Consider the following 26040-nt stretch of genomic DNA (forward strand, 5'->3'; position numbering starts at 1 on the left):
CCAGTCACAAAAACTGTTGTTGTGTCCTTAAGCAAGGCACTTCACACACATTGCCTAATATAAAAGTGGTGTGTGCATGAGTGATGGTGGTGGTTGGAGGGGCAGATGGTGCAAATTGGCAGCCTCGCTTCTGTCAATCTGCCCCAGGGCAGCAGTGGCAACAGTAGTAGTTTACCACCATCGCGTGTGGAGTGAATGAATAATACTCTGTAAAGCGTCTCTGAGTGTCCAGAAAAGCCCTGTATAAAACTTATCCACTATTATTATTTATTATTAGTAGTAATAGTAGTATTATTAGTAGTAATATTAGTATCATTATTATTCAATATTTCATGTATTCTTTTTGTACTATCTTTTGTAAGTCCTTGTGTATCTTTAAAGCTGGTTGTTCTGAACTATTTGATCTGGCTCATCTTCAGTTGAAGCCATCTGTCATAATAAAGAACATATACAGATGATAAGTTTTGCTTCTTTTACCGTATTGTTCCCTCTGTCTATGGTCTGTGTTTCTGGTCTTACATTTAAAGTAAGTCGAAAGTAAAAGTGCAGATTTTGCAGATTTTAGGTCTATAAAAGTTGGATCAACCATAAAGAGAAAGGGGTTTTGATCTCAGGCTCCTCCCATTCATCTGCTGCAGTGTCCTTGGGCAAGACACTGAACCCCAAATTAGTGCTGTCACCGCGGTAACATGTGCAAGGGTAAAAACAGTGCTTTGAGTGCAGAATGGAAAAGTGCTATGTAATCCAAAATGTAGTACAGTCCAGTGGAGAGTGTAGATAGGCTAAGTGTAGGAAGAGGATTCTAAAAAATAACTTAAGGTAATTATTTTTATCCAGTGTGGGTCAAAAAGGGACCAAATCAAGACTAAACCAGGTCTTTTCATTTGGAATAAAATAGTGGGTTTTAGGATTTTCAAATGTACTGAAAAGCTCATACTAATCGATACTAAAACTGGTATCGAAACTAGATTCTTATTTGAGTTGGTATCGATACTAAACAGTCACATTCATGGGTAGGGATGCACTGATCCAGCTTCTTCAGTTCCAATACTGCTACTTTTGACTGTGTAACTTTATGAATATGCTATTGCTTCACCTTCAATGTTCTTTTATGGCTTCAAACGTATTTATCTTGCACTTATTCGATTATATTATATGTTTTTATTGCTCAAAATACCTTGAAAAACACCTATTCCTTCTACAAGCAAGATCTCCTCTCCACAGATCTGATCTGTAATTGATGGATTCTTGTCTATGTGGTAAAAGATAATAAATTTCATCACCATGGAGACCAGCATATGATGGACCCTCTACTAAAAAAGTTACACAGTGCACTTTTAACTATCTGCCAGTACCCGATATAAAGTGTAAGGATGGAAATTTTGACTTATTTTCTTAAAAAACATTAAACTTACACAAGAGATTCAATGTGTTATGTAACTGTTATCATCCTTCAAATCGCTACAGAACAGCTTTGTGTGGATACAAGTTTAAACATAATGAGACATTCAAGGACAAAATCAGCCTGTAAATTGTCTTATTGCTAATAATAATTAATTAAATGTCCAAACAGGTTTTCGGCTGAACAAATATTATGGAGCCGATACCAGATTCAGCTCATTTTTCAGTATTGGTGCATCTCTATTCACAGGACACAAATGAACCTTTCCTGCATAGTTTTAGAATGATCTTGAGCTGTATCAGTACAAGTATAAGAGCACATAGATTAGTGTACGCCCATGAACCACTGAGGCACTACACAGATATAAAATACTATGATTTATGATGTTGAAAATCACATTCTGCTGTCTAAATTTAGACAGCAGAATGTGATTTTAATTATCATCATGGAACCAGAATCAGGACTGAGTATCGAGTCTACTCCAGAGCACTGAAATCAAGTTTGAAATTTTATTATTATGACAACAAAAATCTGAATTGCTTGTCCAAAAAAAAAAAGTCACAATTAAATATTTTTCTAACATTGGTCACCCTAGAGTCTAGGGCCGAGACTAAACCTGGACTAAGCCTGGACTTGTTCCACAATTTGAGAAATATAAATATATATAAATACAAATACTGACTTTTTTTTAACCGTGATCCAAGATTCCAACACAGACAGACACACAAGCACACACACACACACACACAAACATACAACACAGACACACACACACACACACACACACACACACACAGACACACACACACACACACACACACACACACACACACACACACACACACACACACACACACACACACATACAACATACAAACAGACACACACACACACACACATGCACACACACACACACACACACACACACAAGACAGACACACACACACACACATAAACATACAACACAGACACACACACACACACATGCACACACACACAAGACAGACACACACACACACATAAACATACAACACAGACACACACACACACACACATAACACACAACAACACACACAACACACAACACACAACACACACACACACACACATACAACACACACACACACACACACACACACATAAACATACAACACACACAGACACACACACACATAAACATACAACACACACACACACACAAACATACAACACACACACACACAAACATACAACACACACACACACACACACACACACACATAAACATACAACACAGACAGACACACACACACACACACACACACACACCAAGACAGACACACACACACACATGCACACACACACATGCACACACACACACACACACACACACACAAACACACACACACACACACATAAACATACAACACACACACACACAAACATACAACACACACACACACACATAAAGATACAACACAGGCACACACACACACACACACGCAAGACAGACACACACACACACAACACACACACATACAACACAGACACACACACACACACACATACAACACAGACACACACACACAACACAGACAGACAGACACACATACAAAACACACACACACACACACACACACACACACACATGCAACACAGCCACACACAACACAGACGTGCACATCTACAGACACATGCGCACATGCACGCACACACACACACGTGCACAGACAGACACACACATGCGCACGCACACACACACACACACACAAACAACACAGACACACACACACACAACACAGACACACACACACACAACACAGGCACACATACACATACATGCCACACACAAAACACAGATGCGCACACCTACAGACACATGTGCACACACACACGTGCACACACACACGCATGCACACACACACACACACACACACAGGGACACACACTCACACGCTGCTCCACCCGTTGCTAAGAGAAAAAAAAAAAAACATGTTTCTGAAGTATAGCCATGCACAGCACAAGTCATCTTTCCTGTGACCTACTAATTTGAAGAATATACAGTGTGCACGATGTGGCTCCCTCTGCTATTTTAAACACAGCGTATGCTCCAGGACACCACAGAACCAACGCGACTACACGACAAGGTACTGGAAAAATATACTAACATGTGGTGCAGCAAGTCTGAGCCAGAATTATGGACAAATGCAACGTAAACGACAGATATTTTATTTAACTATGTGTTTATAGGGTTCAAAACTTCAAGGGAAATTTCTGGTTTTAGTACATCTGACATCATACCACCTATAGTGCTGGATTCTGGGAGATTTCTTTATTCAAACTTGAGTAATTTTTTGCTAAATATCAACTTTTTGGCGCTTTCAACCATGTTATAACTGAAGCTTATTAATCATATTTTTATTAATATATTGTTTTAGCGAATATAGCATTTTCAAATATATAAAGGCAACGCAAGGCAAGTTTATTTGTATAGCACAATTCGTAAACAAAGTAATTCAAAGTGCTTTACAGAATAAGAAATACATTAAAATCACAATTTAAAAAAAAATCAAAACATAAATAATCATCATAAAATTAAAGATAAAAAAAAAAAAGAGAGAGAGACATTAATTACATAAATTAGAGACAAAAAGGTGACATGGTGATCAAAATCTAAAGCGCTTTGTGTTGCATTTTTTGTATGAAAAAAGCTCTATAAATAAAGTTTGACTGATAAATATGTCATGTGTTAGCACTTAATACCCCATGTGTATGCGTAATAAAACAGGAAATTGGTCAGATATTAATTGTAAATACTACAATATGTACGCAACTCTAGTATTTCATTATTTCTTACATCTAGAACAGATAGTTAAATATTATATCTTAGTTTATCACAACATTTTAAAAGCCAACAAAATGCAGGCCTATGCAGTGATTAGCCCTCTCATTGGAACCATCTAAATCTGGGCGTACACTATATTTTTGATCATTTCACTCAGCCCCAGCTCAAACTGTCCGACCAAATCGCAGAGTTTAAAAGTTCACAGGTCATGATTCATGTTCTCACGCTATACGAACGACTTCAACAGTGTGAAACCCTCACAAAAGGCGACTGGATTTCAAAAAGTTTAGATGTTCTTGCAGCCTGCGATTGCCGATCAGGAGCTGGTCATGAGGTATTAATCGGTTCTCGTTACCCCATGTTTACTCCACGAAGCACGACACACGATTAAGACAAAATTTAATCCCAAAAACAGTTGTGAAAGTGAAAAATCATGTCAAAAAGGGCCAAAAAATTGCTCATTTAAGATATATCTGTAAAGCAAGACTCTTATAGGTCTAAACTAGATCTAAAATAGGACAGCAAATGGCTACAGGACTTATCAAAAGAAAAAGAAATGTGGATACAATCGGGTTGTGAAAAGTACTAAAAGTCAAAGTACTAAAAGTAAATCGATACTAAAACTAATATCAAAACAAAATTTTCATCTGAGCAAGTATCAGTACTAAAAAGTATGACAGAAATGAACCTTTTCTGAAGAGCATGAGCCCATGGACCACTATGGAATGACACAGATATAAAGCCACATGGTAAATTATCACGATTCAGGGCTGAAAATCACATTATATTGTCTAAATAAAGAGTGTTTTTATTGTCATTGTGGTATCAGAATCAGTATTCAGTATCGAGTCTATTCCTTAGTCTTGAAATTGGACTTGAAAACCCCACCTACACAAATTGCATTAAAAACACGCTGTAACTGTTTCCATTCTGATTTCAAAGCCAAAATTTTGTGCAAGGAGCTAAAAAAATCTACATAGAGTCACTAACTTGTTTTCACTTGAGAAGAATTGACTCACTGTGGAAACCACTGACCTGCCTGACCTATATTATTACAGCTCGACTCTTGTTTGTCTGGGACCACATGCTCATCAGCTGATCCACAAGACAACTTTAGCTTTTCTTGGACATTTAAACACTCTGTCCTGTACTTTATCCACTTTCTGTACAGACACTGCCAGAGGTGGAAAGGAACTAATTATAAATATTCAAGTTACTGTACATGTGTATTTTGGGACATACTTGTAGATTTTTATACATGTTTCTGTGCTTGAAAATGAGTATATTTGTAGCCATGGAAATGCAATTAGTTAAATAAATCAATGTTATTGAGTAGACTACAGCACAAGCCCCAATTCTTCCAATGCACTGCTGTTTTACTACTGTTCTCTACTCCAAAATGTGTACTCAGGTAACTTACTACAAAATAATATCACTCAAGTTGAAGTACAAAGTAGTGGTCCAAGAAATTTCTCAAGTAAGAGTAAAAAAGTATTAGTACAACTCAAGTAAAAGAGTAAATGTTGGGATGTGATTTATAATTTAAAGTTAGAATAATTGGATGGATAAAAGATTAAATAATAATGCACAAAATCTGTTATTTTCAAAGAATAGACACAAAATTTTGTAGTGGTGCAGAAAGCTTTTGTCACTTGCAGACTCACGGCCTGTTTACACGAGAACGCTTGCACGTAAAAACGACAAAATATTTTATCGGAAGTGCCTTTCGTTTAGATGGTGACAGTGTTTTTGGGGCTTAAAAAGGCAAAAATCTGAAACCATCCTCCAGAGTGGAAAAGTTGAATACTCTCCACCGTAGCGTTTAAGTCTACACTGCCCAAGACGCAAAACTCTGGTCAGATCTGCTCACGTCGCGTACGTTTTTACATCACATACATCACCACCTAGTGTCACCACCGAGCCGCCTGGCATGCATACACAATCAAATTCCACACACTTTTGCGTCACCATATACACACAGATTTCTTCCCGAAACGCTCATCTAAACACGGAATAAAAAGTAAAGACACGACCCCACTTTTACATCTTCTGTTCAGACTGTCATCATATAAACGTAGCCTTACTCACAGTGGGAAAAGGAACCAAAACTCAACTCAAAAAAAAAAAAAAAAAAAAAAAAGCTGCTATAAAAGCACTCTGAGAAGATAAGATAAGATAATCCTTTATTGTCTTGGGACAGGGGGTAACATGTTTTATCAAAAAACAGGACAACACAACACAAAGCAGCACATAAACAAACACCATAAAACAAAGTAAATATGAGACCAAGTATGACCACGAGTGATGCACCAACACAACCCTTAAATTATCCTTAACAGGCCCTTGCATTCTTCTGTTCTATTAATTATTGCACATTCCCTAAGCCTATGTGCAGTTTTAGTTATAATTATTGCACATTCCCTAAGCCTATGTGCAGTTTTAGTTATAATTATTGCACATTCCCTTAGCCTATGTGCAGATTTAATTATTGCACATTCCCTAAGCCTATGTGCAGTTTTGATTGCACATTCCCTAAGCCTATATGCAGTTTTAGTTATAATTATTGCACATTCCCTTAGCCTATGTGCAGATTTAATTATTGCACATTCCTTAAGCCTATGTATAGCTTTAATGGCACATTCCCTACACCTATGTGCAGTTTTGATTGCACAATCCCTAAGCCTTTTATAATTATTTTTTAACTGCATTATCTGAGTTTAGCAGTTTAACAGCTAGTGGCACAAAGGAATAGAGAAGTACAGTTTCTTTAAAAATTTACTCAAGTAGCTGTAACTGGGTAAATGTAACTGAGGGCTGCAATCATCCAAATAGTTTTCCAGAAAGTGTAGGAGTTTAAAAACACAATGGACTTCCACTTCTTGTATTACCGCATGTCATGTTGAGAGCAGAAGTAGGACCCAAAATACAAGACTGCATTTCCGAAGTTATTTAACAAAAAAAAGAATGACCAAACACAAAAAGCCAAACAGATGTGAAACTGATAATGACAAATGAACCAACAAAGGTCAAAGGAGAACACAGGGTAAATATGCACACAAATGAAAGAGACACAGGTGAGACACATGAGGGCGAGGCAAACAATCAATGCACACAGCTAGAGAAATACACAATAAAACCCACTCAAGAGTAATAAAATAATTGGAAAAAAAAACAAACATTTTCACTGAGAAACTTTTTTACACAACATGGCAACCTTTTATTGACCATTTTAATCGTAGGTAAATATTGAGACAGCCCTATAATATAAGTGTGTGTGTATTTATATATTGTTCTTGTTATTGTGTATTGTTTATATATGTATGTATATGTATATTTTCTCTGCGGGTATTTTGTTTTGTTCTTTTTTTAAATTTTCTAATTTTATATATCTTCATTTCAAAATTTTCTGTCTCTGAATAATTCAAATGTAAAAATTGTGACATATTGTTGGAGACTGCGATGTATATTTTGAAAAAAAAAAAAAAAAAACAGCAATAAAATAAAGCAAAGAAAATGAACACCATGACACCGCATGACATCAGAAAGTGGAACAGACTGTTTTTTTTTGAGAGAAGAACTCAGTCTAAATATGCAGGGTTTGTGTGTTAAACATGTGAATGAAACAAAACACAACTCCAGGTCTGTTTCGTGATGAGGAAACAAGGTTATAACAAACCAGAAAAGATCTAAATATCGTCCCTTTAAGCTTTGGCTGCAGTATGTGAGTAGGCTACATTTTATATTCAGTACGTTACTGTTTTGATCCCTGGCACTTGAACTGCACATTGCATAATCGCCACAGCATTAGCACAGAGTTGGAAAGATGATAGGAGCTTGCTTTGTCGTTTGGGGATCACAGTTAGCTGAAGGTGCAGAAATTCAACACGGGTAAACTGCCTTTTGCAACATGACCAACCAAACCAAACCGTGACTTTGTGTATTTAAATAACTTCACGTGATCCACTTGAGACGGTTTGTCAAGTTTAAAGCGAGTTATTGCGCGTTAACAGTTGGTCTAATAATGTCCGTGTTAATTGTAGCTGGCAGTGTGACGGTCCACAGCCGCTCCGCATCAGCGCAATCACATCCACACGGGAGGGGGGGGGGAGGACACGACGACGCGCCCTCTAGCGGCCACAGCGCGCACGTACTCTCTCCCGCGCCACGCTCGTCTCCTCTCCACACGCCCTCCCCTCCTCGCACTCGCAGTTCAGGAATCAGGGCTCGCTCACTCGCGGCTGGCTCTCCTCCTCCAAGTCTCTCCACTACTACTACTACTACTACCGGCGAGGAGCGCGCTCGTACCCCGGCCACAGCGTCCCCCGACCTGCGCACGGAGGGGTCGGTCCACTCGGGAAGAAGGAGGAGGAGGACACAGGAGCCACTTCGGACCCGACCTGAGCGGAAAGAAAAGCAAGTTAGGAGAGACAGAGACGAGTGCACAGTTAACCCCGCGACTGGGGGTTAACGCCACTTCGCCGCTTCCGACATGGATAAAGTTATGAATTGCGTTTTTGCTGCGATGACCCTGTTGTTGTCTGCGAGGGGTGAAGTTTTTAAAGGTAAGGTGCATGCATTCCCACGTCTTTTTTATTTGGGACCGAACGAACTGCCGCGCGTAACTACCACGCTTATCGCTGCAACTGTCAACTAAAACCACGCGGATTGATCTGTGGATGTAGTTTGAACTTGTGATGGCGTGTTTTGGGAAAGGTGTTTTGGATTTTAAAGGACCTGTATTACGCAGAATCGACTCCTGTGAGCTTTAAGCCGTGTTAGAATGTCGTTACCTCATCAAAATCATACCTGGAGTTGTGTTTTGTTTCATTTACGCACGACTCACCCTTTATTTATTATCACTAAAGCTCAAAATGCTCTGTTCTACCTTCATGAAGTCAGAGTTTTCCAAGTTAACAGCTACATTTTAAGCGTTTGTTTAGTAGAGATTGGAAATTCCAAGTTTGAAATCATCCAAATGATTCTAGTGAAGCTGTAGAGTTTAAAAACACAGTGGAGCATTACATCTCAGTGTTAAAGAGAAGAATTCAACCTAAATTTGCACGGTTTGTGTGTTAAACATGTGTGGATGAAACAAAACTCCAGGTGTGTTTGATGAAGAAGCAACATTTTAACATAAAAAATAGCGTAATACGGGCGCTTTAACGTTGCATATCGGGTTTGTATTAAGTTCTGGCGTGATTATTGTTGTCTAGACCTCACGTTTTCCACCAAATATGACTCACGTTGCATTTCACCCGCAATTTTTTAACGAGCCCCTTATCCAGAGCCAAGCATTCATTCTCAATTTGATGGTAGCGCAGAGCAGGTGCGCCTACGGTCAGCTGTCCAACTCCTCTAAACAGCATCTATTCACACGGGTTCAGAGTGCGCCACTGTTTCTCCTCTTCTAACTTTATCTCGACAAGTTCTGATCTAATGTGATTAACCTCAAAAGCGACATACGTGCCCCGAAGTAAGTCCTAGTTTCTGTCCGGATAAGCCTTTACGCACAATAACAACACGCGTATAGATCTATCCACGGAGTTAAAAAACGTGAACTCGGGCTTGAACTCGTCTTCGTTGTGGCAAATTGCAGCTGCCCTCATCTCAAAGTGGCGCGGATAACTGTTTAAGATGAGCAGTGTGACTCGGATTTGTGAAGTGGAGATGTTTTTCCACAGTTTTCTGGGGCTAGAGTCGCTGTGGAGAAGTAGTTCAACTTCGAGACGAACTGTGCCATTTTGTGCTTTAGTTAAACCAGCATCCACAAATTGTATAGCTGAATTATGTCAAGAGAATGTTATTTATTATATTTTTACGATTTTTAAGCAAATATGTAATTGCTGTTCAGTTTGGAGGTCTGGAAGTCAATATTTTAGAAGTTGTTTTGTTTCCACCGGACATTTTACGCGTGTCTATGAGTTAATTTGCGCGCGTAATAGACTCAAACTTTATTGATCAACAAGGGAAATTACTTATGCTTATAAAGAGCGCGGATCTGCTCCAAATTATAACTTTGTCACTGAATTATCGTTGCAGTTCTGTGTTGCAATTACTGTTAAAAAGTTTATTCTGCGTATTTTTGCTTTGCCTCTCAGTTTTCACTTCCCAGCTCTCTTTAAAAAATCTATTCCATGCATTTTGTGCCCAGTCTTTCTCGCCTGTGTACGCCTCTCAGTGTGACCTTAAGTTAATAGTTCAGAAATCAGCGGTAAATTGTGATGTATTCATCCAAACTGTTCAGGCGACGTTAAAATGGCTTTCACCTTGGCTGCGGCGCCCTCTGATTTGCCCAGAGGACTTAACATTCTCTGCGCTGTACCCGGAGGGGCCATTTCATCCGTATTGAAGCATTATCTATGTTAAAAAGGTGCATTAGCCCATATTCATTCGTGCCAATCAATGCGCGCGCCTTGGGAGCCCACGCTGACCTATTCGGGGATGTAAAAGTTAGTTAGAAGTCAAAAGTTTGAGGATTTAGATGTTGAATTTGATATTAGGGATGACTGAGTTTATGCATGATAATTCTGGAAGTATTGTGTAGTTTAAAGTAGATACAAAATACAAAAGATGACTGACATAGTACCTTTAAGTTGCCACAAAAGATTTTCCAAGCTAATTCTAATTTCTTGACACTTGAATGTGATTTTCAGCATCAAATCTTAGTACTTTCTTTTATATTTTCATGTGGACTTCAATCTTTGTAATCCCTCAGTGGTCCATGGGCGTGTACTAGTCTATGTGCTCTTATACTTGTACTAATACAGCTCAAAATCATTCAGGAAAGGTTAATTTCTGTCCTGTGAATGTGACTTTTTTAGTATCGGAACCTGCTCAAACAAGTATATACTTTCGATACAAGTTTTGGTACCGATTAGTGTCTGATTTTTGATACAATCCTAGTTTTACATGTGCTACAGACTAAATAACATTCCGATAACAACACCTAAAGTTAATAATATGACAGATTATCTCTATAAATCTGTAACTTTACGCGTTTTTGAGGTGTTAACTTCATGGTATTTTATGATCTGACTGGTTCACAGATGAGACAGTCCCTTGCCTAGTGCAGTTTGTTGTTGTGGTGGTGTCTGTTACGCGGTGATGCTGACAGATGATGCTGGCACTTCCCTCGGCGGCCTGTTGGGGGCAGCATGGCACACATTAAATATGATCCAGAGATGATGAGGCTGGAGAGCTCACTTCAACTCACGGAGCAAGACGAGAGGTGCTTCGGAGGAGGTTGAAGTTTGACACGAATTGTGATTGTTTTCGTTATTTATTTATTTTTTATTTATTTTTGTTAAATTCTGAAATATTTATTAACTTAAAATGCAATGTCCCTATACCAAATATCGCCCATTTAAATTCTTTATATTTTTAATTCTACATATTTTTGTGCCAGCCTTTATTGCCTACTTTTAGTTATATTGTTCTGTAGAGTATTTTTTGTAGAATATATGCACTTTATTTACAATTCCTTCTATTTTATTATCTGTTTCCGCTATATAAGACAGTATCTCCCCTAAGTTATTCACTCCATATTCATTTCAACTAAAAAACTGCTAAATACTGGCATCAATAGCTCAGTATGTTTTGATACAGACACTCAGAGCATGCATTGTTTTGTTTTTTCGGATAGCAGATGGAAAGTGGATTAACTGCACTTTCTGCCAATAAGACTGGAGTTTTGGTGGAAAAAAAAATTAAATGTTGTCAGTATAATTTCCACAATATTAATTTTCAACACTTTTAAACTCTAACTTCAGGATATAAAACGCCCAGACTCTTAACATGACTCCATATGTAGAATTTTTTGGATTATATTTTGAATTTCTTACCAAAAAAAAAAACAATTTATAATCAGTATTCTAATTTTACCAAAACGACAAATGTGATATACCACCTGAACTTAAGTGTGTAACAAAGCTTAAGCTGTTTACGTCAAGGCTCAAGTTAAAAACAAACCAAAGTATTGTGTGTGTTTGAATGAGAAAATGTCTGAAATGTGAAGCTGCACTGTTATAAAAATATGTTTAAAGATTGGTAAGTTTAGGAAAAGCCCGACCAGAGACAAGAGTTGAGAATGAGCGGTTCTACCTGTGACTTTGTACGACTGCAGTGTCCCTGTCAAATAAATAAATACGATAAATATACTCTCAATAATGTCTGCCATAGCTAGTAGGGGTGTAAGAAAATATCGATTCAGTGATATATCGCGATACTTCATTGCGCGATTCAAAATGTGTCAATCGATTTTTAAAAGTCATGTTCGATTTAAAGTTCTCATGATTTAAAAGTGAAACAAACTGTATTTCATTCAGTTTTGTTCTTGTGAATGTGTACTCGACCAAAATAGTAAATCACAATATATCATCCTTTGTTTTAGTATCAGGATATATCGGGATATATTGAATCGTGATGCGTATCGTATCGCCAGATTCGTGGCAATACTCACCCCGAATATCTAGCAGGGACGGGACGAGACAATTTCCACGAGACGAGATACGAAACTGGGTCCACGAGTACGAGACAAGATGAGATTTTGACATAATTCCTAATATATACATTTTAAAATTCAGTTTCCAATTTTGCACTCGCAGTTTTACTTGATTTCATATTTTTGTTTACATTCTAGTGCGTAAGAGTCATAGCTTTTTGTCCAATCCGAACGTAAACAAATCTCGAGGCAATTTCGTCTCGCGAGATCTCGCACCGACCCTGATATCTTGACGTGATGCCGCGTTTCTTTTACAGTGAGCGTAGAAGTTTGAGTCTCCTTTTCCCTGTTTATCTGTTTCCATGCCCCAGATCGGCTCCTACAGCAGACTACAGCGATGCTTATCTAAACACCGTGTCGAGTTGTTAAAGAGTTGCGGTCAATACCTGCCTGCAGCCCTCTCCCAGCCCCGCTCCGTTCGGGTGAGAATCTGATCAGCCTGCCCCCCCCCCCCCCCCCCCCCCCCTCAGCCCCCTCGTAGACCACCCCACCCCCGTCTCTCCCCTCCCCATCGCCTCTGGACATGTAGATCCATCAGACTGGCTCTCACCGCTCCGGCCTCCCAGCGCCACAGAGACCGTCGATAAAAGCGCTCCTAATTGCGAGAGTGCGAGCGCGCGCGAGTGTAAATATGTAAACCACGAGGAGGAATCGACCGCGTGTGTTGTGTTTCAGAGTCAGCCGGGCCACGCTCACGGGTCGGCCCCACGGCGCCCCAAACGCAGGCTGGAGAGTCTGGAGAGTGTGCGAGCAGGTTTGCAGAATCGCACGGGGGCCAGGCCTGTTCAGATATACAGATACAGTTAATCCCATAAACCCTCCGAGTGAAAAAGTCCCCACTGCATGTTTACAGAATCTTTTTTGGAGCAGCATTGCAGTTTTCATCTTTTTAATTCAGGTAACTAGTGAGGATTGTACAAATGTAACTGAAATACAGCAGTGGCTCTCATAATTAAATACATTTTCTTTTCATTAATGCATTGAACGGGATAAAAGAAAGTTATGTTAAATACTGTAGAAAGTCCTATACGATTTTTACACAGTTCCAGCAATATCATGTCTTTTAAATTATTATATTTGTGCAGTACATACAGTAAATTAAAGGTTAAAGGTGCACTAATCTTTTCTGGTAGCGGGTGTGCCAACAGCTTGTCTCCATGGGGATATTAATTTGCCTGAATGTTCAACAGTATGGCTTTAAACTTCTCCATCTTGCATGTATCCAAATAAAGCTGATTGGTCAAGAGAGAAAATGTTTAAATTCTATATTGTGCGACATTTCAAGCAAAACGGCAACATCTCTCAGGATACAAGCAGGTCTTGTTGTCAAAAATATTAAAAATCTGATTCTAAAACTAGTATCTATAACTAGATAATTGTTTGAGCGGGTATTGATCCTGCAAAAAAACGCATTAACAGGACAAAATTTGAGCTTTCCTGAACAGTTTGAGTATGAATTCGAGCTTTACCAGAACAAGTATAAGACCTCATGGTAACATAAAGAAAGCATTATTTTATAGGGGTGTAACAATAACCGAAATATCGTGATATTGTATCATCAAAAGTCTCACAATAATATCATGGACCATCATAATATATTGAATTACAAGTCTCTTTGCTTGAATTAAGAGTTACGGTGCAGCAATAACTTAAAAAAGACAGAGGGAACTACATAGACCATGATCCTTTGCTCCAGTTCAGTGTAGACTACATGACGAAATACCAGTTCTAAGCACTTTTAAGTCTTAGTTCTTTGGATTAAGTCTTGTCAAGGCATTTTAAAAGGAAAAAAATAACATATTAACAGTTTGAGTTGTTTAGCCTCCACACAATATTGCAATAAATATCGTACCATGAGATGTGTATCGGGAAAATATCGTACAGAGAGATTTGGACATTGTTACATCCCCTAATCATGAGCCTCAACACCATATCGTGAGCTTTTCCTTGATATCGCAATAAATATCGTGCCATGAGGTTCATACCGTGACGATATCATATCGCGAGACTGAGGATATCGTTACACCCCTAGAAACTACGTATCCCATGATTCATTTCAGCGCAGACAACATGAAGTTATATGTTTTTACTTGAATTCTTGGCATTATGACGGAAATAATTCACACCAAAATCTTGTCAAGGTATTTTAAAAGCAAAAAAGTGTCCTATCTACGATTAGAAATTAAGCCTCTCCAAAATATCGCAATAAATATCGTACCGAGAGATTTGGATATCGTTACATCCCTATTATTTTGTGTTGATTTAGCACTTTTTATTCTTTATTGCAGTATTGAAATCAGTAGAGCTCAGTGAGTTTGAAATTTTAGTATCGCGATAACACTACAAGCAGCTGACAAAGACTTCGGGTCAGGGCAGTAGTACCGACCACAGCAGAAACATGAACCCCGAGCATGTGTGCGAGTATCTGTGTGCGTGTATCTGTGTGCATGTGTGCGTGTGTGCGTGTGTCCAGAGGCGCGCGGCGGAGGGATCTGTTATGTAGTGATAACACTTGATGTGATAATTAGATCAGAGCAGAGTAGCGCTCCTCTCACAGCTGCAACCCGATCACAACAGCATCTACTCGGGCTTTTCATTCCCACTGCATCCGAGCACCTGCTCTTATGAGGACACTTAACACACTCCTCTATTAGTGCTGTAGGGACTGGATAGAGTTACGCCGAGATCATATGAAACAAACGGAAGGTCCTATATTACGCAGAATTGACTCTTGCGAGCTTTAAGCCATGTTATAATGCTGTTACCTCGTCAAAAATATACCTGGAGTTGTGTCCTGTATTGCCACATGACATCACAAAGTGGAACAGAGGGTTAAATATGCAGGGTTTGTGCGTTAAACATGTATGAACGGAACACAACACAACTCCGGATATGTTTTTGGCGAGGAAACAACATTATAACATTGCTCAGTAAACACTAAGGGTGTAACGATATCCAAGTTTCACGAAACGATATCGTCACGGTATGAGCCTCACAGTGCGATATTTATTGCGATATTGTCGGAAAGCTCACGATATGGAGGGGAGGCTCACGATTAGGGATGCAACAATATCCAAATCTCTCTCTCTTTTTTTATTATTATTATTATTTATAAATATATCTTATTTTATTATTTTTATTATATTTTATTTTTTCATTTCATTTTATTTTATTTTTTATTTAATGTTTTTTATTTATTTATTTTATTGTATTATGTATTTTTTAAATGTATTTATTTATTTATTTATTATTTATTACTCTTACGATATTTACACAATATTTTCAGGATACAAATCTCACGGTACAATATTTATTGTACTAGCAAAAGACTTAATCCAAAGAACTAAGATGTAAAAGTGCTTAGAACTGTTATTTCTTCTTGTAGTCTACACTGAAATGGAGCAAAGGATCATGGTCTTTGTAGTTCCCTCTGTCTTTTTTTTTTTTTTTAGTTTATTTCTGCACCATAATGCTTAATTTAAGCAAAGAGACTTGTAATTTCGATATATTGTGATGGTCCACGATATTATTGTGAGAACTTTGACGATACGATATCACGATATTTTGGTTATTGTTACATCCCTAGTAAACAGCAAAATATGGGTGCTTTTAAATTAGCGTAAAATACTCAACTTTATCAGCAACACATGTCCAACACATCGTCATCAGATTTTGAGTTGAGTTTATAATATGGTCACTCCAAAACAAAGCAATGTCTTTTTTTCATCGATTAAGACTGGAGCAGGGAGGAGACGTTGGGAGGAGGTGAAGCGAGCGAAGCACCTGAGCGTAACGGAGGTGAACCGAAGTCAACTTATGCAAATACTGAGTGATGTATCTCCATGGTGACGGTGAACAACTTTGGAGAGACACTTTGGGTTTGGTTTTGATTTTGGTTGAGACGCAAAACACCATGGTTATAGTGATCATTGTTTAGATAAGGATGTATGGGACTCACGATTCATAACTTTAATCTGTCTCGATATGAGTACAGAGTTTCTTAGTATTTGTTTCTGCTTTAATTGTTGTTTCGAATCAACTCCTGTGCAGGTGTAGTCTTGTGAGTGCGGTTTGGGTCAGGAACATGTCTTTAGTCAACCAAGAATTTCTTTATTTCGACTACTGTCCTTACAAAACACGCTCTTAATTTCCCACTTGTGATTAACTTCTCATAAAGCAAACAGAACCCAGGAAAGTGATTTGGTGTGAGTGCCTGAGTTAGGAATGTAACATCCAAAACTCTCGGTTCGATAATTTCACAATATTCATCTCACGGTACAATATTTATTATGATATTTTGAAGAGGCTGATATATTTGTAGATAGGACACTTTTTTGCTTTTAAAATACCTTGACAAGATTTTGGTGTGAATTATTACCGTCATAATCCCAAGAATTCAAGTCAAAAACATATCTCTTGTTGTCTGCACTGAAATGAATCATGGGATATGTAGTTTTCTGTAGTTTCTAAGCTGTTGCTACTATAAAACCATGCATTTATGCAAAGGAACTTGTGATTCGATTCGATATTGGTCATTGTTACGTCCCTAGTCAGTGGGAATGTCAGGGGGCAGATGTTGATTTAATCTGCGTTGAATTCTAAGGAGTACCTAGCTGGAGGATTTAGTTTGAGTTTTATTACACTTACTGTCTGTAGTGCATATGAGGATACCTTGCCAACATGGTAATTATTTTCCTTGTGTTATTTGATTTTAATTTAGTTTTGTCTTATTAAAAACAAATTAAAATGTCTTGCATACCCAAACGTAATTCAATCAGACTTGCTTCCCAATCATAGACGTGATATATAAATGGACGTAACTAACCCGCTGGCTGCCGCGATGCAAATAGGAAGTGAGCATGGGGCTGCTTCGAACTCCACCAACTTAACACTGATAACTAGTCGCCCTTCTCTCTCTAGCTGCTGAGAGCTTCGTCATCTTGGTCTTAAAATGTTCGTATTAACCCGCTCTACATGATCCTGGTGTTTTTATGTTGCTGTTTTGTCCAAATTCGCTATTCACACTCCCTTAATCCATTTCTTTATACAGTCTATGTTCCTAATGCAAATGCTTTACTGACTGAAGTATTATCGGTGCAGCTCTCAATTAAAAAGAGCGTATCACTGCTGACTAGTAACTTCAGAGTAATCTTGACTAAAATTCTATTAATTACACAGCCCTATATACATATTATTGAACAAGCACAAAAAAGTTCTGCCTGATTATTACGAACAGACTTCATTTTCCACAATCATTTGTATAACTTTGACTCTTCAAAAAGCCTTCTTTTCCCATTCTCAGGTAACTCCAATAGAATCCAGTGCATAGCAGAGAGGAGTCCCAGAGCGTGGCAGCTTCTTTTGTGCGCACCAGCGAAGAATGAAATGAAATGTGCACGTTTTTCATGATGGCGTTAGCGCGTCGGAAACAAGTGTGCCCAGGTGATTGATGATAGTACAAAGCAAAGAAAGTGAGGCGTCAAGGCTTTCTGCGCGCTTTTCTTCTCATGTTAATGAAGTAGGGAAGAACAGGCGGGTTTAGCCCAGTGTTCAAACATGGGGCTACATGTGTGCGCACGGAGACAACACACACACACACGCTCACACCCGAGCAGTGATCAGGGAGAGACAGCACTGTTCTCAAACTCTACTCACAGCCATGACGGCTTTATAGGCCCCCGACATAGCTGTCTGTATACGCACGCTGTTTGAAGTGTACGCACAAGAGTGTCAGTCCACAAAATACAAGCACAAAAGTGAGAATCTACCTGTGCAAATCCATTTAATATATGGTCATTTATTAACAATAGAACACTATATTTACCTAATTAGTATGAGGTTGTTCTTGACCTCATGGGGCACACCTGGTTCAGAAGCACCAGTCCGATACTTGTATATCTGTAGCCAGGCTGGTGCCACCAGTGCCTCCACTTAATTTCATTTCTCTCCGGCGACTAGGTCAGGAATCAGAATACACTAGTCGATTTGCAAGAACCCTGAAAGTGCGAGTTCGGGCACTAGCCAATCAGCGAAGAGGCATACATTCAGTGTTGTCAACGATTCCTGAGATCGAGGATTTAAAGCCGGAACAAAGAGAATGTTTTGTGAATTTTGTCAAGAGGAACGACGTTATTGCCCTTCTTAATATACCAGTTAGCCCTGTTAGCGGCGCATTACAACCAAACACGTCACAACCAAATAACAGTGATTGGTTAAAGAAAAAAAGTATGTAGTATGTAGTTTCTATGAAGTGAAACCAGCTGATGAATCAGACTAGTATATTGATACCAATCCAGAAAAATTTGTTGGATTAGATATCGGCTTCTAATATCAGTTCCTCCAATACCCTGGACAGACATAGAAATGTATTTAATAAGACTATAAACTGGTTGTCTCATAATGTTTGAACTTTTGTACACAAAACAGTAGTTCTGTCATTACTAGGGATGTAACAGTAACCAAAATATCGAATCAAAAATCTCTTTGCTTAAATTAAGAGTTATGGTGCAGCAATAGCACCATAACTGAGGGAACGACATAGACCATGATCCTTTGCTCCATTTCAGTGCAGACTACATGAAGAAATAACAGTTCTAAACACTTTTTTAACTCTTAGTTCTTTGGATTAAGTCTTGTCAAGGCATTTTAACAGGAAAAAGTTGCATATTAACAGTTTTGTTAATCTCCACAAAATATCGGAATAATTATCATACTGTGAGAAGTATATCGTGAAAATATCATACCGAGAGATTTGGATATTGTTACATCCTTAATCATGAGCCTCCCCACCATATCGTGAGCTTTCCCACAATATCGCAATAAATATCGTACCGTGAGGTTCATACCGTGACTATATCTTATCGTGAGACTTGGATATCCGTTACACTCCCAGTCGTTACCTAAGAGAAAGATAAAGGCTACAGAACACATTTGGATCAGTTTAATTTAGTTTAAAGGAAATAAATATGGTTTTCAGTCTCTGCACTTGTCTCTGTTGATATTAGGTATGGGCAGATACTTAAAGTTATAGTATTGAAACTGTAAAAGCTGGATCTGTGAGTTCTTACCTGTTTTGACCAGATTCTGACCTGGCATACCTGATTTTTATTTATTTTTTTGGTGATTTTTCTGACAAGTGTTGCAGTTTGATTGGCAATTTATGTTTCAAAAAGCGTGATTCTGTTCAGAGAGCACACTGTAAACAACTCCAGGAGCGTTAACATTTGAGAGAAGACTGAAGGCTGAAGTGATTAACAAAAACAAGAATCCCATGCATTTCAGAACATGCAAGACTTTTCTATAAAAAAATACTTTGCAGAAGACATTCTAATATCTAAACAATTGCTGCTTTAGCTTTTTGAAATTGCAAGTTTGATTCCACATCTTGAAATGTCGTCTTATTAGCCATTAAAAGTCGGCTGCTTTCTCGATGCCACTGCTCTGCGTTGGTATTTCGCGGAGATCAGGTCTGGTGCAGCAGGTGTAAAACGGTGAGCTCCGCAGAGAGTCCAGTCTGTCTGATTGTGGACCAATGGGGCAGGTTCGAATCAGACACAGAAGAGACGGTGCCCTTCAAACCGAGCACAATCAAGCTCAAACCACCCAGACATCTACAACTATATCATCAAGCTCTTTCACGTGTCTCTATGGGCACACGGAGTTTAGGTTCAACTTCAGTGAAGCAGTTTCAAAGTTCTGTCTTATTACGTTACCTGGACTTTTTAGGATGTTGTAAAAGTTGCTGTTTTTTGGAGCTTTCCACCATGTTATAACGCCCTTTTCCCTCATCAAAAACATGCCTGAAGTGGTTTTAGAAGTCATCCACGCATGTTTGAGTAATCTAGTGATCTCTCCCGGGCTCTATTCTGTTCCTTACGGTTAGCTGTACAATTCTGTCTAATGCAATTTTCCATAAAAATGCAAAAACAGGATACAAAACAATCCACTACAACTTCACAAACCTGGTACGATGTGCAGTTTTGTTGCAGCAGTGTTTCCCAATTTTTTTTTTTCTGGGGACCCATCATTTAAAAGTCACAAATCCTCATGGCCCAAGTCAATAGACGTTATTCGTAAACCACAAAATGACCATTACTAAACATTAATGAAGATAGTTTATTGTTGACTGTGATCGCGTCTCTGAACAATTAGTATTACCATATTTTTTGGACTATAAGGCACACCGGATTTTAAGGCGCAAAATAAATAATGTTGATTTGACCATGTTAATTGTTAATACATTCTCTCGTCTATTTTCATACTTAAGGTGCACTGATTATAAGGCACATTAAAGGAAACATACAGCTGAGACTTTAGACTTTTTATTTCTTATGAGGAGGGCTCAAATATACAGTCGGTAATAATGTGCTTGATGCAGCTTTGCACACATTTGTTTACATTTTACAGAAATGAAACAAAACCACATGACTCATTTGCATAAACTATAAGAGATAAAAAACAAAACAAAAAAACTGCTTGCTCCTTGTGCACTCAGTGTTTCTAGGACTAAAGAGCACGACTCAGTGGAATATATGTGAAAATTGGTTCGAGGTCAGTAAGCACAACCAAAATTGTGTGAAGAATCCCTCAGTCGTCCAGGTAGAATCCATGGTGAGGAGAAAATTCAGTTTGTTGACTGGACAAAGTTAGTTTGGTCGAAAGTTTCAACCAAACTAACTTTGTCGACAACTGAATTTTCTCCTCGCCACTGTCGATTTTTGAGAAAATTAAAGGATTTTAAGTGCACCTCGGTACTCAAGTTTTAAACAACAATCAGTGTTTCCCCACAGAAAATTGGTTAGGCAAGGCGGCGCTGCCGAAAAAGTGAGGGGTGCGTGGAGAAGTGAGGAGCGAGTGTATATGGAATCTCCGGTCTATACATATTGCTGATCTACATGCGGATCGTGACAAAGTGACCCAAAAAAATCTCTTGTGACCCACCTGAGGGTCACAAGAGATTTTTTCCCCCAGTCCCAGTCTTTGGGAAACAATGTGTTAGAGAAGTGCACGCTGACAGTGTTGTGATAAATCTTTGAAGGGGGTGTGACTTAGCATGGAGAGCAAAGGGAGGGGCATTATTATGTAGCATTTTCAAAATAATAAAAGGTAACATGGTAATCTAAATATATTACATGTTAGCAGTTTCACCATCTTTAAAAATACCTGTGTAAAACCTGTGCGTGAGTTCCAGTTTCATGTTTATAGGCGACATTTTGAGGACTTTAATTCCATCCACACATCAATATTTGGTCAAGTTTGCTGCGTGTGGACAGCACTGAAGGCCGTCCCCTCACATACTCTAGAAATGACTTAAGCCCGCACTTTCCTCAGCATGAAGTGATCTAAATACCCTCGAGTCCACTCCTCCTCCTCTTCCTCCTCCTCTTCCTCTTCTTTCTCCTCCCTCCTCATCATTATCGGTGATTTTATTTACATTGTGGAGAGGCGGCGGCGGCGGCGGCGATGGCGGCGGTGTTTTGAAGTGGCGGTGCGAGGCGTTGCTGTGTTATCTGTCTGAATGATAATTGGCCCCGAGATGTGACTGTTTTGAAGGATGCCGGACAAACACACAAGCACTAATTATACAGAGAGAGGGAGCGAAAGAGAGAGAAAAGAGGGAGGGAGAGGGGGATAAAAGCTAATGAAGCGCACGCACACCGGCACCGTGGATGTCTAATGAAGAGAGGAGGAGGAGGAGGAGAAGGAGGAGGAGAGCAAGGGAGGGAAAAGGAGAGGTAGATGGAAAGGAGGAGTGAGTCGCGGGTGAGCCTGAAAGAGAGGGAGAGAGGAAAGAGTGAGAGAAAGGGAGAGAAGAGGGAAAGAGAGTAGAGGGAGGGAGAGAAGAGGGAAGGAGAGTAGCGGGAGGGAGAGACGAGAAAGGGAGAGACGATGGAGGGAGAGTAGAGGGAAGGAGAGAAGGGGGAAAGGGAGTAGAGGGAAGGAGAGTAGAGAAAGAGAAGAGAGGGAGAGAAGACAGAGGGAAGAGTAGAGGGAGAAAGAGTAGAGAGAGGGAGAGAAGATGGAGAGAGAGAAGAGGGGGGGAGAGAAGATGGAGGGAGAGTAGACGGAAGTAGAGAAGAGGGAAGGAGAGAAGACGGAGGGAAAGTAGAGGGAGAGTAGATGGAGAGAGAGAGGGGGAGAAAAGAGAAGGAAGAGGGGAAAATAAGGAAGGAACAAGGGAGAAAAGAGGGATATTGGGTGGAATTGAGAGAGATGGAGGAAGGCTCTGAGAAAGCGAGTAGCGCAGAGAAGGTGAGAGACAGAGTGCGAGGACGGAGAAATGGATGGAGAGAATAGGTAAAGAAAGGGAGAGTGAGTGAGTGAGGGTGAGAAAAACGGGTGAGAAAAGATGAGGAAGACGAGACTAAGAAGGAAGAAAACGGAGAGAGGGGGATACCGAAAGAGAGATGAGACGGAGGGGGCAGGACGAGCGAGAGAAAATCATGCTCCGACTCTTGTATGATCTTGTCAACATGAAGAAAATAAAACAAAAAAAGCCAGTTTGGTCTGCGGCGCTGTGTTCACACTGTTCTGTTGTAGGTGCAGGGAGGAGAAAACACACTAATTAATGCTCCAACGGACTCGATGGTCTCTAATGTGGGGACGAAGAGGAGGAGGAGGGAGGCTGTTTAAATCAGGACAGATAACGAGGCGGATAAGTTGGCTAAAGTGGAACTAAACACTAAATAATAAACTTTTCCACTTTGTTTTCACCACTAAACTGTGTATATGGTGTTTGAATGGCATTGCCTGCTGCTCCTAGTGCCATTTTTGTGCAAACTAAAGGTAAATATGCACTCAAAAAATAGATAAAAAAGACTGCTCTAGCTCCAATGGCCTCTGCAGATTTAAGTACTAGGTGACATCACATAGGACTGCCCTGATTATGCTATATCCTCATCGAAAAACAGACCTGGAGTTTTGTTTTGTTTCATTCACATGTTTAACTCTCAGCCTAAATGTACAGGGTTTGAGTTCTTCTCTCAAAACAGAAAACACTGGCAATAGAGCTTTTTCACAATGTCCGGAAGTGCAGCGATGTAGAGTAAACGTCACTTCCGTTAATGCTTTTCTACGGCAAAATATCTGTGGAAATGTCTTGTGTATTTTCCATCAGCTTCATAAATCTGCCCCATCACCAAATCTTCATCCAACAAGGTCGACAAAGAACCGTCCATGAAGAATTTACCCACAACTATCAAGGTAAGAAAGACGAAAACTTAAAGGCGAACAACGACTAGTATTAGTGAACAACTCCTGAGCAAAACTAGCATTATGGTCATGAATAAACCATAAGTAACTCGTCAACTCAGACTGATTCTACAATTAAAATAAAAAATCGATTTATGATGTAGATATTGGCAAAGACACAGAGATTTGTGCAGATTTAAATGCCAGACAAGTAATCTGTGAACATCTGTAGCTTTCAAACTGCACAAATCTCCCTGTCTATGCAAATACCGACATCATAAATTGATTTTTTATTTTAATTGTAGAATCAGTTCACAAGTTACTTATGTTTTATTCATGACCATAATATCAGTTTTGCTCAGGAGTAGTTCATCAAAGCTATGTGACCACACCAGCTCCCATCAGATCAAGGTCGGGCCTGGTCAGTACTTGGATGGGAGACACTGGGAAAATCAGATGTCACAGTGGGGCACCAGTGGAAATATGTCATTGTGTCCTTAGGCAAGACACTTCACCCACATTGCCTAGTATGAAAGTGGTGTGTGTGTGTGAGTGATGGTCACAGGGACCGATGGCGAAGACTTACTTACTTACTAAAGCTAGTCGTTGTTTGCGTTTATGTTTTTCTTACCCTGATAGTTGTGGATAAATTCTTCATGGACAGAATATGTCTTTTGTCGACCTTGTTGGAAGAAGATTTGTTGATGAGGCAGATTTATTGATGATTTCATTACTTTTAATTTGTTTGTAAAGCGTCTTTGAGGGTCAAAAAAAGCGCAATATAAGTCCGATGCATTGTTATTGTTATTAGATTTATGAAGCTGATGGAAAATACGCAGGACATTTCCACAGATATTGACTTTTAACCTACATCACAACACTTCTGGCTGTTGTGAAAAAGGTCTATTGTCAAAATGTGAAAGGTAAAGGTAACTTCAGTGTTGGGAAGGTTGACTTTTGAAATGTATTCCCCTACAGATTACAAATTACATACCGTAGAATGTAGTTTGTAACGTAATCCATTAAATTACTTCAAGTGAGTAATGTAATCTGAATACTCTGGATTACTTGATTTGCTGTAGAGACTAGGATATCGTAATATACTGTAAGGTGTTTTGTTTGCTAAAAGACAATAAAAAGCCCGGTCTTTACTTAACTGTATAAAAAGTATTATTGATAGAAGACGGTCCAAGCAGCATGGTTTAGTCCTGTTAAATCCTGTTTTAGTCCTGTTTTAGTCCTGGTTTAGTCCTGGTTTAGACCTGTTTTGGACCTGGTTTAGACCTGGTTTAGACCTGGTTTAGATCTAGTTTAGACCTGGTTTTAGTCCTGGGTTTAGTCCTGGTTTAGTCTTAGTTTAGATCTAGTTTAGACCTGGTTTTAGTCCTGGGTTTAGTCCTGGTTTAGTCTTAGTTTAGATCTAGTTTAGACCTGGTTTTAGTCCTGGGTTTAGTCTTGGTTTAGTCTTGGTTTAGTCTTGGTTTAGTCTTGGTTTAGTCTTAGTTTAGATCTAGTTTAGACCTGGTTTTAGTCCTAGTTTTAGTCCTGGTTTGGACCTGGTTTAGACCTGGTATAGATCTAGTTTAGACCTGGTTTTAGTCCTGGTTTAGATCTAGTTTAGACCTGGTTTAGATCTAGTTTAGACTTGGTTTTGTTTCCGGCAATGAGTGGAATTACCAAAAAAAAAAAGCGAAAACAGGAAAATACCGCCATGTAATCCATTTATTTCAACAAAGTAACTGTAATCCAATTACCACTCATTGAAACAGTAACTGTAACTGAATACAGTTACTCATAATTTGTACTCTGATTATGTAACTCCAGTACATGTAATCTGTTACTCCCCAACACTGGGTAACTTAAACTATTGCTTCATGACATGAAGTTGGAACAGAGCATTTTGAGCTTTGGAGATGTAGACGGACTAATAATAAATCAAGTCCAGGTCTGTTTTTTAAGACATTCTAACATGACTTAAAGCTCACAAGAGTCCGTTTTGCGTAATATAGAACCTTTTTAAAGCCGAGTCCAAAAACCTGTCCAGTCCTTTCTCCTGCTCTCTCCTGTCTCCTGTTATTTCTCAGTCTGGCGTGAGCACTTTGACAGCGCACAGGTGGACTCTCT

At 39.1% G+C, this 26040-nt stretch overlaps 1 protein-coding gene across 1 annotated transcript in view; it reads left to right on the forward strand.

The window, feature by feature from the left end:
• The first annotated feature begins 8585 nt into the window (after nt 1-8585).
• LOC110153462 (protein tyrosine phosphatase receptor type M) overlaps nt 8586-26040 on the forward strand; it is a 583698-nt gene continuing 566243 nt past the window's right edge. Inside the window, exon 1 of the mRNA XM_055151363.1 lies at nt 8586-8788. Coding sequence (XP_055007338.1) covers nt 8716-8788 — 73 coding nt within the window. The 5' untranslated portion in view covers nt 8586-8715. The remainder of the gene's footprint in view (nt 8789-26040) is intronic.

Source organism: Boleophthalmus pectinirostris, unplaced genomic scaffold (assembly GCF_026225935.1).
Source record: "Boleophthalmus pectinirostris isolate CB_2022bp ecotype Guang Dong unplaced genomic scaffold, ASM2622593v1 HiC_scaffold_16, whole genome shotgun sequence".
Lineage (NCBI taxonomy): Eukaryota > Metazoa > Chordata > Actinopteri > Gobiiformes > Gobiidae > Boleophthalmus > Boleophthalmus pectinirostris.